Genomic DNA, 16,421 nt, shown 5'->3' with positions numbered 1-16,421 from the left:
GCACGATTACATGGTCCTCCTGTTCCGTCCAAATTCCCGCGGCTCGCGCGTACCTTTCGCTTACTCTCCCTGACAACGCGCCGTTGCCGCGCTCGGGGCACCGCTGTGCGGCAAAATCACACCGCTTCCTCCAGCCGCCCCAACCCTGACACAATTCGTCATCTCACCAGGACCCAGACAACCGTCTTTCCCCAAAAAAACATCACCCAGACTTAACGTTATGTAAGACCCTCTACCTATAACAGCATCAACAGAGTTGGTGGAGGCATTGCCCTGAGTGACCCGGTCTTCCCGAGAGTGCGACCCAGTCGCCCCTGTGGCCGATACCCTACCCAACAAACCGCTATCTCATCTGAACCCACGCCGTAAACACGGCCGGCTACAAAGTCAGTAAATCAAGAGGCAAAGCGCAGAGAGATGTCCAAAACAAGGCCTGAAGACTCCCGTTTGTTGTTATGATTAATGCGGGGCCTTCCGTTCATCTGACTGCTCCAAACAGGTGACAGGCAAAAATAAGAGCTCTGTCAGGCGTCATTTACTTCTCGGCCGGAAATAAACAGATGCCTTTGAAATATTTCTGTGCGATATGTTCACGATAAAGAGACTGGCGAAAGAAATCTTTCATGTCGACGTCATTGGACTGAGACGCTATGACAGCTGGAGCGATGAAAGCTATAATTACCAAGAATTTTAACTATATAAACGTCGAGACATTTCAACACATCTCCTTAAGCTTCTATATTTCTGGTAATTGTTTGTCCTTACTTAGTAATGTAGGTATGATATGTAAGGGAACCTACACTACTAAGTAAGTAAGGACAATACGACGAAGTGACATAAACGTGGGTGTAGAGATGACGCGTCTGTATTCGTCACGACTTACGTCAACATTCCTGTAGTCTTACTGAGGAATCCTTGTCGTCAAGTTTGTGTCATAACTTAGAACCTTGAAATCACGCTAACATGGCAAAAAAGGCCCCGGCAAATCCTCCTCAAGAGATGGGCATATTTTTAGCTTCAAAAAAATGTGCGCAAAGTTTGTGCGGTGTATGGCACAAAGCCGGACCTCCGGCGAACAGGCACTCCCGCTATGCACCGCGTGTAGCCTTCTCTGTTCTAATTTGGAAAATTGTGCAATTAGCATTTTATAGAGTCTACAAGATAAGAGAATCATCCATAACTTTTGAGCCAAACTATTATAAACCTGAGTCTTACTGACCCGTATCTGCACTCAACTTTTAATTGCTCAATTACCAGATTGAAGTCGCTCCAAAATAAGAAAGTCGTCTTAAACATCAAAGTCGGGCTTGTCTAAATATACTATCTGTAACCCCCCTACTTGGCGCAATGTCTATATTTTGCAAAGCTGTACCGTTTTGTACTTCCCACCATTTCCTGTGCATCATACCTTCTGTAATCATCTGCTAATTTTAAAACTGTCTTGAGTCAAAAACAGGAAAGCATCTAATCGTAACTGAGAGGACGTCGAAATCTGCAAGGCACGCCTTACGTAATGATATACGTATCTCCTGCCTACGACGAGCTGGTTCATGGCTCATGCAAGCGACTTTCGTCATTGTCTCATTGGTATTTCATAATTTCATATTGTGCCAAAAGGTGTCGCTCCATATTAATTTCCAAGTCTTGTACAATTAATTATGCTTTTTAAGCAGAATGTTCTTATTATATAGACGATTAAACCCATCCTATTATCTTGAAGCCGGATCGCTAACCTCTAGACCATATCTTGTATTTAAAATCAAATATTGTGCAGTCGTTTACCATGCCATATCTCACCGACAATAGTAAAACTTCATAAAGCCAGATATGGTACAGGGCCCTTCTATTCCTGCTGTCATAATCATTCACCAACTCACAACGCTACAGACTTCAACTTCAGCCCTTTATTTTGGACTAATGTGGTTACAAAACAACCAATTAGCAGTCTGAGCCCGGGGAGTTTAGTGGACTTTGCCCAACCCCAGGTCTTAACTCTCCCCACCAGTGTGGTCCTCGTATAAACCAACTCCTCCCTAACCAGGCCTAACCTCAACTAGGCCTTAGAACATCAGACGGGTTGAAACTTGGATGAAATCTTAATCTCCAAGCAAATGTTAGAGGATTTGTGCTACCATTTTCCATTTGTTGTTTTACCCTTTTTCCTTCAATCAACTTAGTTGTAGATTTTAAAAGTGATACAGCGTTTTGTGCCGTTTATTCGTACATTGTCTTCCAATGGTAAATGGAAACGTGCCGACGACTTGTGGTCATGGTTGACTGTACCATTCATGATAAAATATTTTATAGACATTAACCGCCATGTCCTAAAAAGGGCAGGGGTGACGTCATAACTTAAAACAGGAGATTGTAAAACATCTTAATCAAAATAAAGCAAAAACAAGAGAGGTGGAAATTGAAGTTTTCTTGTAAAACATTTATGGTCATGACGCTTTCTTTGATCATTTATTTGTTCTCAGATGAATCTTGTAAAACGTCACGTGGCGTATTTCATCCTTTACCAGTTAGTTTCTTCTTTCACCGTTAAATTGTTATGGCTAGGAAACTCTTTTTTATTTATTTCTGACGCATAAATCCTGCAAATTAATTTGACCTTCCACTTCTCTTGTAAAACATTTACGGACGTGAGTTTGATGTTATCACTGATGCGTGTATCTCTCCACTGTGAATCGTTAGGATACCTTTAAAGACTTTATCATCAGACCTGTCTGTGTTTTGGGTCCATCCTAGACTCCGGAGGTTGTGTAAGTCTGCTGATATTGCAATGTTTTTTCTTGTTTGCAATTTAAGGTAGGATTTTTACCTTTTAAACGGTAAACGTTGTTTTAGTCATCTGTTCAAAATGAATTGGATGTACATTATCACATCGAGAACAACAACCAACATCTGAAACACACAACAGCGTTAGGATCGTGTCAAGTTTGCAAGTTTGCCTTGGGTGGTCCCTTAAATGAGACTTTTTGCGTTCCTAAGCTGTATGTATCAACTACTACTTACACCATTTTCACAGTGGCTAGCTCTAGACGACTCTAAAGCCTTCGTCGGAAACCTCTAACGCCGTCAATACCTGGGCACTTTCTTTAACCAACCAACCTGGCGAGTTCAAAGTCATCTTAATTCCTCTTTTTTCCCTAAGAGAATTTGTCTCCTTCGCTTTAAGCATGTCCTTCTAGAATGGGGGAAAGAGCGGGATTTTCCCGACTTGGTAATGAACGTGTCTCTATTTACGTTCCATTAGCGCGCCGCCAACTTGAAAGCCTGGTTTGCCTCTTTAATGAGGCAGAAAGACGAAGGTTTTGACCTGCACTTTCCCGGAGTCCTGCCCAGACTGGTCTGTCTTACCTTGCTAGTCGTCTTAGCAGTCGTTAAAGCCCACTTATTTCCAATGACCACCACCCCTTTAACCACCCTTGTAAACCGCGCTTGATAGCCCAATCGTTGCATGTTTGTAAGTCCTTACACCCCGGGCGGAAGCGTGTGGTTAAGGGGGCTTTCATTCCTTGTACAATTCTTTAGCAGTTGCAATGGTAGCGAAGACTGAAAAAAGGGGTATCTTGATTCTTTTAATTCCTTTTTGCTGACTTCGTCATGTCATTTTCTATTCTTCTGGAATGCTTCCCCAAATTAGCAGTAAAATATGATGACATCGGACAGGTGGAAAAGGATGGGGACTTCTGCTCCCAGAGTGACACAGAAATAGATTTTTTCCTCAAAATTCTTTATTTAATCCACCCCGCCCCTAAACCGTCCACTTTTATCATCGAAAACAACCGTTAAAATCGTGAACTCTCATTTATCAGTACATATAACGTCTTTGCACTCACCAGCCGGCCTGCTCTGTTGTTATGAAGTCTCATTCTCGAGAAGATGTCCACCGACGTCTCGCGAGAGTCAAGGAAATCCTTGGAAAACTTGATGCCGTACTCAATGTTGTGGCTACAACCTCCCCACGACCAATCGTTGTACGACTTGCCGCCGCCACTGTTCGTGTGTAGTACCGCCGTCTGTCCCTGTGTGTACCCGGGAGGGTAGCCTGGGATCGGGCCGCCAGGGATGGCCCCTGGGAATGAGCTGGGGGAGTAGGTAGGGATCTGAGGCTTGGTGGGGTAGTCATTGTCACAGCCGCACGTGTGCAGCTTACCCAGGCTACAGGCGTTGGCCACAGCGTGAGCCACTCCCGCGGATACCGACGCAAAGGTGAAGGCTGTCTCTCGGATACCTGTGGCAGAAAAACAACAGAAAAAATGTTTCAGTATTATACGTTTCTTTCAAATGCTTGCATGGCGTTTTCACATTATACATAGTCACCACCCTCACCATGTTGATTGACTAAGCAGATTCAAGATGGCGACCGTTTTTTTGCAGGAACAGAAAGGTGCTGTCTAAATGCACGGACTTAAAAGCAGATGCTACGAGGTAGACTGAGGTTTATTGTTTGGAATGTTTTAACATAATGCCTCATCGAACGTCTTTAACTCACAAACATGGTGAACGGTAAAATATGTCACACTCACCGTACTGACAGTTTGACTACAAACACCCTAACGGTTATATTATGTATATGTATACAAACTAGTTCTATATTCATATCTGTATTGCTTATACAAAACATCACATCCTACATATTTGGACAGGAAAATTAACCCTAGTTTACTACATGTTTCAGACGGACGACTTCAAACATCCATGTTGACAAAAGGTGCCACTGCGCACGCCCTAAGGCATGCCGGGAGTTCGAAACTGCATTCTTTCCAAGATGGCGGACTTCACTCACAGTGACAGAGCGGTGGAATGATCAAAGCTGGGCCGTTATCTCACTAAGCATCTGGTCCGACCTTGTCCCTCTGCTGTTTTTGGTCCGAGATAAAATTGTCGTTTTGGACAAGGGGATAGATTCATCATGGCGATGTTGAAAGGGATTCTGCGTGAGTGTGAGTGACGGGCTAGACTGGTCAGAGCCTGAGAAATTAAGCTCCCATCTGGCAATGCCTGTTTTGTGAAGTGCCCAATCCAAACAGGAAGTCTAAAGAGAGTATTTACGACAACTTTTGTAACTTAATTATTAGAGTATGCTCACAGCAATCATCCTTGGACTCAAGCTAAATACTCAAGGTGGGGTGTACATGTTTTATTTCACAAGATACGGATGGGGGTTGTTGTGTTGTGAAAACAGCAAACATCTTTGAAAGTTCACACAAGAACATGGAGCTACTGCTTTTTTAACTTCAAACACAACCGCATAGTCACCAACGGTTTTCTCAAATGTATTGTCCTTCGATTTTCAAGCTGCCTTATATGAAAATCCGAGCTTTCAATACCCCCTCCCTCTTTCACCTTTCTAACTCAGTTGCCCGGCCAGATCTTGACCTGAGTGACAGTCCCTCTGACACGACATGGTGTTAGTGGAAACAACTTCATCCCAGCTCTTGCACACAAGACGTTCTCAAACGCCCATAGGTTCTGGCTAAAGCCATGTCCGTTAGTCCGCGATATTTTACTTTAGAAGATAAACAATGATAAACGGGGCATCCGAAACAGTTGAATCAGTGGAATTTTCCTTACTCTTCAAACCGAGCTTTGAGATACATAACCTGCAAAAGTATCACAATTTTTCCATTTGTTTTCACGATTCATGATAATGGATTGCTTTATTTGACCCTATCTAGCAACAACAATTCAGTGGCCTTGCAGAGCCTGGGCCCCGATCTGGATAAACGAATCTAGTCTTTTCCTCCTTGATTCAAGACCTGAAAACCACCAAACATATACTATTAAATTCTGTCCCCAAATACACCTTGGCAATAACGTTATGTAACCACCATGGTTGTACAAGCATTTTCTAAAAGTAGGGAACGCTATATTTCAACTTAATCATACATACACATGAACGGCCATGGTATCATAGCTACTGAACCACAGAAGGCTATTGCTCCGCCCGCCTATTTGATCTTATCGTCTAATCCAACCGTCAATCAAACAAAGGGCGGCGTTGTCTGTTTGATGACGGTGGACTTGGAGAGGCTTACGGTTGTCATCGGCTCTTGAACCGCTCAACTTGACAAGCACTTATCTCCCCGGGGTCTGCAGTGTGTCCAGATAGACGCACGTGTCAGCGCCTGGGCGTCCGCGGTACAAATTCCGACTCTCCTGTTTTCCTCTCGCCTGCAGTCTTCCCAACGCTTTGCAGCAGATGGACCCTGTAGTAGCATTTCTGTTATTCAGGCTTCGAACGTAGCTGCTGACATATTTTTCTCTTGGCGCCTGTAACAAAACCTCATTTTTTCGTCTGTTTTCATCATAAATCATCATGTTGGCGTACTCTCCCACTCATATTCCCCACTTCCAATTACACACACACAAACACACACACACATACACACACACACACACACACATACACACACACACACACACACACACACACACACACACACACACACACACAGATATTCTGTGTAGAAGAGTTTTCACCGCAAACAAAGAACGTTGCCCTTGGTAATCGTTTGTCTTCTATTCTTATCCTGGCTGTCATCGCCTGGTCCTTTCTTAGCACAGGAAGAAGAAGCCTGGAAAGCATCTTCATTATCTTCAGGGGGAGGGGGGAGGGATAGATGAACAACCGCGTTTCAGAACCTTTCTATATATCACTGAGCAATGTGATATCTATGATAGATCTGGTCCATTAGGAATGATTGAATGCCTTGTAGACATAACATAATTTGATGGGGGCAAACACGCATAAACTGGCTTGGCAAAAGGACAGAGCAGGTCTGATGTTTAGGCGGTATTTTAGGCATTCTAGGGCGGGTATGCTTTGACCGGCAGTTTGGTGATACACTTTCTGTTTGGATTTGAAGGTAGTAGAAAAATATCTAAGTCACCAAAATGCAAATCCTTGCTTCTCAGATATTACATTTCAAGAAACCTGTAGGGTCGAAGAGTCGAGGTAGTTCCCCAAGTACCAATTTGGTAATTCAGGATTAAGACGTGCAAAAAACAACAGCCGAAAAACGTACGAAAACTAGACTCGGTCATTAAACGTCCATCACTACGATTAAACTCCAAGCAGATGTACGACTTCGGCTTGTCAGTGAGCGTCGTTTTGTAGCATTTTGTCCGTTTGTCATGTGGCGCACCTTTTCTGTGCTCGCCTTGCAACCAGGCTCGCTACTGAGGTGTCGCCAAAAAATTCCAAACTATACGTCTGCTTGGAGATGACGCCCCCAGTGGCTAACGACCACCCTGGCCCCCAGCTCCCTCCCCTCGCCCCTCCCGAACACACTGCTATTACCGCGCTCAATCAGGCTCGCCACTGAGGCGTCGCCAAAAAATCCCAAACTGTACGTCTGCTTGGAGATGACACCCCTAGTGGCTAGCGACCACCCTGGCCCCCAGCTCCCTCCCCTCGTCCCTCCCGAACACACTGCTATTACCGCGCGGTAGGTGGTCGTGGCCAATCTGAGACAGGCCCCCGTCTCTGCTGACAGACACGTACAATAGACGCCCGCACTTGAACATGTTTGCAAACTTCACACCGGCCCGGACTGAGAGATAGGTCTGCTGATATTTTCCTCAAACAAGAGGGTGGGTCGCCTTCCTTCTCGTATTTCTCGACGTAAACGATATATTTATACATTATTCCTCGCCGCTTACGCGTCTCTGACGCACCATAGACGGACGGAGGACGTTTGAAGGGGATAACGTCGGTGCAGTGAGTGGCTCGCGTTTGTCGTCGGGGTGCTTCAGGGTCAGGACCCCGTACAGGAGATTCCACTCACGGTTTACCGGACTTGGCCGCGTACACAGCCGCCCAACATTCGGGTCAAGTGGCGCTGTGATTTCACGTCAATCAACGGCCTACACTCACAAGGAAACTAGCCATACTAAACCACTACCCCTACAGACACGCAAATACGTTCATGACATGCTCATACACACATTCTGCACAAGATAGAACAGACTCTTCTCCAAGAACCAAGGTGATAGTCAGGCCTACTGACAAGTGTGGTGGATGAAAATGTAACAGTTTTGATAAAAGTATAAATCTTACTATACATATACATAGAAAAAGCTCGCCTAACCACACGTCGGATAGGCCAGTCCTTAATGCGGTACACACCTTTCAACGACGTGCTAAAGTTCTGTGTACTATCCACAAGCGCGCGGCCGGGCTTCCCAGGTGATTGACGAAGCCCAAACAACACGGCAAGCTAGCGGTCACGAACTTGGCAACTCCCCGCCACCCCGACATCTTGTTTTCTGTCTCTTTAGTGTCGGACGGATGTTGAAATGTTGGGCCAATTTGGCTATAATGATTACTGCGACGACAGACGCGACGTTTGTGTTCACATGAATCACACACAAATGTCCTGCGAGGAAAAAATGCCAAAGGAGGAAATGCCGGGCATTTCTGATAACTGCAAAGTGTTCAGTCGCACCGCGTTCTTCTATAAAAAGAAGGCCAGGTCTTCCCCGCACCTGGCCCCGTGACGCTTAAGGAATCTTAGAAGGAATACTTGAAGGAGGAGGACACGACCTCTTTGTAGTGGTACAAATTTGTCGCCTGCTCTCTGTGCACCTGCCTGCGTACACACAGGAAGCCTGCTGGAGAGAACAGGAGTCCTTGCAGTCACGTGATAGTGACGTCATTCAAAGTTCTCGTCCGCCATTTTGGTTGGTTAACTACCCTCAAACTGTGTAGTCATTTTGTGTTGGTTTAGTGTCGAAATCAACAATGCAAGTTGACAAAAGCAATTGTGTTACACAGTTCCTTTGGTCAAACAGTTGTTCGTTGTTGCTATCATGAACGGAAGATTCTAACTGACGTTATAGAAGTCTTAATTGACACAACAAAAGTGCAGCGACTTCCGTAAGGTCTACTACATCTATACATACAGCCAAGTGGATACAAATGAATTAACCTATACATAAATGTATATGAATGGATATGAGTAAATCAACACGTTGAGTCCAACGTATCATTTACAAAATTGGGTCTAAGGTCTAGACATGAGACTTAAGCCTACTATCGCCTACAAAGCTTCCGTATGACCCATGTATAGTTGCCCCCTCCCTCCCAAATTTTCACAACCTCCTACGCCAATGTAAAACTCTGTCTTCTCATGTTTAGCGAGACAGGCTCAGTGGGAGATAGTATTTTGGCTTTTGGCACAGCGTCAAGACAAGAAGTGATTGCAGACGACGGTGGTGATGTCTTGTGACAGTATCTGGATATCATCAGCACCTTGCCTTCAGGTGGTACTTAAGTACATGTCAGGTAACACCTTTGTTCACCGGCTTCTCACCTTTTAGTTGTGTCAATGGGAGGGTGGGGTTCTTTTGTTGTTCCCAAACATGTTTCATATTTTGATTATATCCTACCCCTTGTGCAGACCGCCTAACCTTCTTTTCTAGATTGTTTGGTCGTGAGAATAAGCTGTAAGGAATAGCACTATTTCTTTTTTTTGTCGTACATTTTTCTGCAAAGTTATGACAGAACCATCCTTCAACGAGGTCCTTCGACAAAGTTTTCTGTCACAAGGCAGATTGATATTGTACGACACGTCCACAGTTGTCCTACAAATCCGTGACTATACTGTCGTGCACCTATCGTACCACAAATGTGACCGAGCCGTTGTACAAATCAAATGCTGATAAGTTTTTCTAGTATTTCTTCGTGCGACACTGAGTAACAACAGCCACATAGCTCATATCTATCCATGCAACCCATGGAAAATGTCAGGCAGACAGCACTTCACAATGCTGCGACACGTTTAAGTCGACCATAAAGATAGCACGTCCAACTTAAATCGTGGCACGACAATAAAGATAAGATGATGCCAGACTTTTTGCGCGTGAGACGGTAGGAGTCATTCTGGATGGACTAATCTAATCTCTGGGCCTGACACTGGCTGGCTTGGCAGAGTGATCAGTCTCCGGTGGCTGCTACGGGGCACAAGGTCCCTGACATAAGCTTATTACCTTTCAGAATCCAATCCCCTGCCCTAATTATCTCCACTGATGAACACACGTATCAATGGGTCATTGTGGAGGAATGCAGGCTCGCCATAAACGCAGAGATGAAGTGTCTGAGGGAAGATTTATTATCCACCTGGAGGGTGAATTGCGTAGCTCTGCGCTCTCCTAGGACCATCTCTTGGAGTGGGAAAAACAAGCCGTCTGCTGTATCTACTCCGAATGCCCGACGGCGAGTTTCTAAATATTTCTGCACGGCGTTGTTCTGGGACTGGTGCTTTATTAGAATGGGTCAATAGTTCGTGCTGCGAAGTGCCCGCTGGTAAACTTCGCTCCAGTCTCGTACGGGGAAGGGCGTCTCGTGATTTAAGACTTAGAACTTCGCACGCGAAAGGTTTGCGCTGTTTGTAGTCTGGAGCGGTTTAAATGAAGGAACAACAAGTACTTAATTGTACGGTTGGAAGCGGCGGGTCGGTTTTGTACCTCCCCTACACATCCGTGCGCCCTGAAATTAAACCATTTGATGAAGTGCTCGCTGCTGGGGGAGAAAATTGCTCGCTCCTGTCCCACCTAGAAGTTTGTGGGCGCCCCTCGGCTCGCCCCCGCGTACACTGCCGTGTGACGGATGGAAACAGCAGTGGAACACATGCACGTCCACTGTTGGAGTATATATCAGTGGATCAACGCACCAGGCAGGCACTGCAGAAACATAGCACGACGGCCCTCAAACTCAGACAACCAAATTTAGTTCCCTGTTCTACGGCACACCTGCCTTTTTATCAGCAGAGCTGAGGTAAAATTTTCAAGAGCCGCCTAATGTTCATTTCCAAGCAGGTGTAACTAACTGTGCGAGAATCGACAGAAGTGTGACGTTATGCTGACAGCCCTCCCAATATATCCTGGGTAGCCTACATACAATTTTTATTTCCCTCCACCCTTTGCAGTGTGAAAAGACACAACCTCCACAATAGAGCCTGAACATGTGCCTACGACAGTGACACTGACAGAAAACAATTGTTTTATGTTTTCGACTGAATCGCTCTGTTATCTTCTTTGGTTCGACTGCATCGTTTAGTCCGATGGCAGTCGAAAATTCCGGTGAGTCTCATTATTAAAGTTGGCGAACACTCTAAATTCTCCATAATGTAGTTTACCAACTCAGTTGAACTTCCACGCTAATCATTTGTATATTAACGCTAATGGCATTTTTTTCGGCAATGATTATTTCGAAGGGAAGGCTGAGATACTGTTGCCTTATATGTTCTCTTTTCTGCGCACTACCGTAAGAGTTTGATAACCGTGGGCGGCCCGGTAGCAGGACAGCGGAGCTTCCATTACAAGTGTGTCCCACCTCCGGGGAGGGGTCCTTTCTCCGGGTTAATAACACACATCGTAACTCTTCTTCCCCCGCCTCGCCTCCTGCGCTGTGTCGTCATTCTCAAACGATCCTGACTAACAAAACTTCTCACTCACAGAAACGGGCTAAACGTCACTTTGCTAGCATGGCAACTACTCCTAACCGAGAAAAAAAACATAGCAATTTCCTTCGCTTAACCCACAATCACAGCTGCCAACCGTCCATACTGCGGACTTTAATGAAGATCCATGGAGATAGATCGGGTCTTGTTTTGGTCTAACTCTCAAGTCACCCCCGGACCCGTCTGACCTCTCCCTGATTCTACAGATCGTGTCAGACAGAACTACGAGGCTAGGATCCTCCTTCTTACTTTAACCCAACGTTTATCTGCGAAATGAGCGACTCCTGTGAGGGTTTATCCCGTAGAGATCAGACCAGATAACGACTTGTCCCTCCTCCCCTACACAGAGCAGACCTGTCCCGGCCCGTAACGCGTCTCTCTGCGGTTCCTTGTTTCTGATAAAATTCTCATATTGGGTTTCTCCTCCCGGGTTAGCCCATAAGGACTCGGCTTGATCCTCGCGGCGGGGGTCTAACCCCCTCTCCGACCACCGCCGATCCTTTCCCGAGGACCCGCACAGCCACAGAACGATCACGTAACATCGACGCACTGTTGTCATTTACCTATTCATTTCGACACGCAATGAAATTACACTGAAAGCGAGCGCCAACTGCGGGATAATGAGTTTTAGATTGGGGCTGCCTCCCTCCGCTACCAAAGTCCTATTACAGCAATGAACTAGATCTAGATATGCCCCATCTGTGCCTAAGGCACGCATCCATTCTCAAGGTCTAGATAAGATTATGAGAACTCCTGTATCCCTTAAACCGCACGACAAGCGCCAGGAAAATGTCAGAATGTTACTGTTGTGCTGAAGGACGAACGGGATTTGAACCCTTGACTTCTAGTACTAGTACTCTGTAGGTAAAGGATATTATCCTATATGATGAATAATGCAATTCCAATTGAAGTTAGTATTAACTAACCTTTGCTAGCGATCTGTGTGAGGTGCGGGTTCTTGTTCTTGGTCTCCAGGTTGGAACAGTTCCATCGGTGGTTCTTGAACTGCCACTGACACTCGTGAATGGCGATCTGCACGCCCTGTATAGCCGCCGCCGTCACGTCGGGATACTCGTAACACAGTTGGAGCTGCTTCTTGCTGAGTCCGGGGAAAGTGCGGCACACGGTGTTGGCGTTCAGCACCGGGTCTTCCGGGATCTTCAGGCCCAGGATATCGTTCCCCGTGGCCCTGCGTTACACCACCGAGAAAAAAACAACAACACAGAAACAATCACTCAACAAACCGAACTTCGTATTGCGCAACAATAATTAAGGGTACAATTTGTATGGATTTTACGATACTATGCTAATGTGAACAATAGCACAATAGGGCATGAATTACAAAAGAACAATGAACAAAACGTCCAGATGAAAATGAAGAAGGCATTTGAAGTCTTGACTCGCTAGCTGCACTGAACGTGGACTTGGAGTAGACAGAATTATAGGAAGCGGTTCAAGGGGTCGAAACTTGTCTGAGGTTTTCCTGTTACTGTTTGTGGTGTTGTGTTTGTTGCTGTGTTTATTTGTTTTGCAAACAAACCATCATGACTTAACCCTCCCTTCCTGGAGAGTCGGTAATATGCTAATAAACAAACTATAGGAAAGCCACGTGCCGCAGAACCATTAAATACACCAGCGTGAAGATAATGGTAGTACGAAGTTTAACTTCAAGGCTACACGTCACTTGAGATTTTCCTAATTTCACGGCTGAAAGAGAGACAGAGAGACAAGTTTTCAGTCAAAGCACGGTTAATCGGTTCTGACTGGAATGTGGAAGGTCGCCCTGAAGTCGTCTGAACTTCTCTGTTTCTAAACTTGAAACTGTGAAAAATTGGGGGCAGCGCCCGAAAGACAGTAACGTGTCTTCGCCGGTGGGCTGAATACTAACGCTCCGACCCCAGATAAGGCGCATACGATCAATCAAACGGCTTGGCTGAGGGCTCGCTTCTTCCCAGCACCCTTCCCCGGCCCTGTAAACTCGCACTGTTCTTACAAATGCTGAAACTGTCCGGCACAATCAGGGGAACCTTTGAAGCACCCCTCCGACAGACACACAAACAGGTCAACTGGACCAGGTCTAATCGATTTAAAACGTTGTTGTACCAGCTCCGTTTATTTGCCCATATTCGTTTCCGCAGTCGGACAGGGTGAAAATTGAATGTTGAGGCGTGAGGCATGCATACTCCCGGGGAGCCCCGGCCATGGAGAACCGAGAAAATACGGGGGAAACGGTCGCTGCAAGCGGAGACAATTGATTCTCCCGACGTCTCTATGTCCCCTGCACCTATTGTCTCTGTGTGTGTAGCAGGCAGCACGTACACGTATGTCTCAGACCTCGCGAGCCGGGCCGCACTAGTAAGGTAGTAGTCTACCGAGACTGCCGGGCTGAAACACGGACATGCCGCCCTAAATCAAATTTTGTCGTCTCCGCGTGTTTGGAGCGCCCTGCTTTCAAAGTATGCTAATAAAATGAAGCGATTGGGTGGTCAAGCAAGAAAGTGGAATGTTTGTGTGGACACCAAAGCCGGACACAAGCAGGGTCTAGCGTTACGTCCGTGCCAGCCCGCCCTGCCGACCTAGACCCTACCGTCTCCCGAGACCCGCCTTAACTACAGCTTACGGACCTGTAAAAAAACACACCGTGTCATTACAGCAGGTTTGCGGCCAGACACCGTCCTTACCTCAGTTCGGGCACCAGGCTAAGCAGGACCCAGAAAAGTATCGTTCTCCACATTGTTAGAGTAAGGCATCGCAACTGCGAAGGCAGAAGGTGGTGTAAGGCATATCCCGTCGTGGTGGCGGCCTCGTCAGGCAACGAGCTAGCGCCGTCCTTAATTGGAGGGTCCGTCCCGGCCCGGCTGCACTTTTCTCCCGCGCCAAATTCCCGGGTCCCGCGCGGCGGTGCACCTCGCCAACAAATGTAGTAATCCAGAGGGTTCTCTCCGACTTGAACACACGCCAAGGAAACACTGTCTCCTCTTCTGCCGGTTTCGGGCAGGGCCGCTAGTCTAACAAAGACCCCGTGCCCTCACCAACTCTCGCACCGCGAGTTCCTCAACTCGTCTCACGGAGAACTCAACACCACCGACCGGTCAGCCTGCCGTGTACACCACAATCGCCCCAAGGAAAACCCTCATCACACACACAGGGTGGGAGTCGAGACCGTAACCACCCGTCCTCCTGTGTTGTTAGTCATCGAGGAAAGTTGCTCCTGGTCTGGGTTTAGAACACGTCCTGGTGGCACTCTCAGGGAAAACGAACAGCCTACCAAGAGGGGACTGATCTAAATGGATAGGCACTGACTGTTGTTTCGTCTCAGCGTGACCAACACTTGAGGAGGGACCACCCGGGCCTCCTGAAAACAGCTGTATGGTTCGGGTTCACTGGATCTTCCCCGGGACCAGAGGGTTGATGGTTCACATCCCGTCTGTCGTCGCGCGGCTGACTTCCATGTTGAAAAGGCTTTAGTCCTGAGAACGGGACATAAAACAGTGGCTTTATAAAATGTTAATGTGATGTCATTTTCAAACGACACCTAGCATTTCCATCTTGCAATTGCAGCACGTAAAAACGTTCCCGTTAACATTTACTCGTCACAGTAAGTGTGAGTTTAAAATAATGTTAGGGGATACACGAAGAAGCTTGTAAAAAGTACGGGCACGTTCCCTGGTGATGTGAACCGGGAGATGATCTCCGCTGGCCCTCGGCCGGTCCATCCTCGCGCCGCTATTGGCTGGCGGAGCGCAGGGCGATGTAACTCAAGAAATTTCTCAGGGCTGGGTCCGACTTAATTTGCGTTTCACGGGGATAAGGAAAACAGGCTCAGCTTTGATGGCTTCTTAATTGGCAATATCAATCGTGTGCGGCCGGGGCTATCCAGGGCTGAGGCCGGACGATCAGGTGGCCTCGTCTGATCACGGCCGCGGTCATCAGAACCGGGTACCGCCAGGACCCGTCATGCCACCGACACTTAATTACAAAACCTGGCTCAAAGTCACGATCTTTCATCTCCAAGCAGATGTGGGAAGGGGAACTTTTCTAACACACGATGATAAACGGGTCAGCCAGAAATGACTGCGATTTTCCTTTGAAAGTAAAACCCACAAAGAACTACAATTCCAAAGAAAAACGCTAGGTTATTCCAAATCCATTCGTTTTTGTCCTTGGGCTAAGACCATAACCTTCTTACTAAGACATATTAGCATCCATGTGTAAAACTTAAAAGAAAGATACAAACAAACAAAGCAAAACAATGACCCCTATACAAAACCTCCTTGGCCGGGGTCACTAAAAATTATTCCATTAAGTCACGATCCGTTAAGAACAACAGTCATCAGCAGACACACACACTGTTCTTTCTCTGCCCCTTCCCACGTACGTCCCCACGTAACCCCAGAAAAGATGTATATTCTCCATAAACACACCTGACACATGAGTGTTAGATTACAGACACTCGCAGGAGTTGTGTTCTGTCGCGCTGTCACCGGGGCAAACAAGACATGTGGCAATTTCCAATCGTTCCACATTCTCTCAAACTGTACATGTATTTTATCATAATTAGAAGTTAACATGTAGCCATTTAAGTCTGCAATCTGTTATCTGTCTTTTCCAGTTCATACGTTTTTCTTTTATACTAAGGTTGCTTAGACCGGCTCCTCCACACGACTTAGAAATAAGATAAGAAACCAGGCTGTACTTGAAAGTTGAAACTAAAAAGTAAAGTACTTTGAAATGGTTTTGATGGATGAAAAACGACATAGCTTCAAATTTGCAGCCTTGTTGGTCGTTCATTCCTACTCTTTCATAATCGAAATGTACGTTCGTCTTTTAAAAGATACGCATGGGGCTAATGTTGCTAACGTTACAACAGGTGCGTATGGTTGCTGACATCTTGGACTGATGAGTTCCCGTGTTGAGAAATTAGCAATGTTTGAGACTGAGGCTACACCT

General features: G+C 46.2%; 1 protein-coding gene across 1 annotated transcript in view; it reads right to left on the bottom strand.

Annotated features, from left to right (window-relative positions):
* Positions 1-14,794, bottom strand: part of LOC136420558 (protein Wnt-10a-like) — a 30,434-nt gene extending 15,640 nt beyond the window's left edge. Inside the window, exons 1-3 of the mRNA XM_066407525.1 lie at positions 14,153-14,794; positions 12,398-12,660; positions 3,843-4,237 (exon numbers count right to left, since the gene is read on the bottom strand). Coding sequence (XP_066263622.1) covers positions 3,843-4,237; positions 12,398-12,660; positions 14,153-14,205 — 711 coding nt within the window. The 5' untranslated portion in view covers positions 14,206-14,794. The remainder of the gene's footprint in view (positions 1-3,842; positions 4,238-12,397; positions 12,661-14,152) is intronic.
* Between the last annotated feature and the right edge of the window lie 1,627 nt (positions 14,795-16,421).

The sequence above is a fragment of the Branchiostoma lanceolatum genome, chromosome 15 (genome assembly GCF_035083965.1).
Source record: "Branchiostoma lanceolatum isolate klBraLanc5 chromosome 15, klBraLanc5.hap2, whole genome shotgun sequence".
NCBI classification, from domain to species: Eukaryota; Metazoa; Chordata; class Leptocardii; order Amphioxiformes; family Branchiostomatidae; genus Branchiostoma; species Branchiostoma lanceolatum.
Note: the sequence above shows the minus strand (reverse complement) of the source record. Positions and strands in the feature narration are given on the sequence as shown.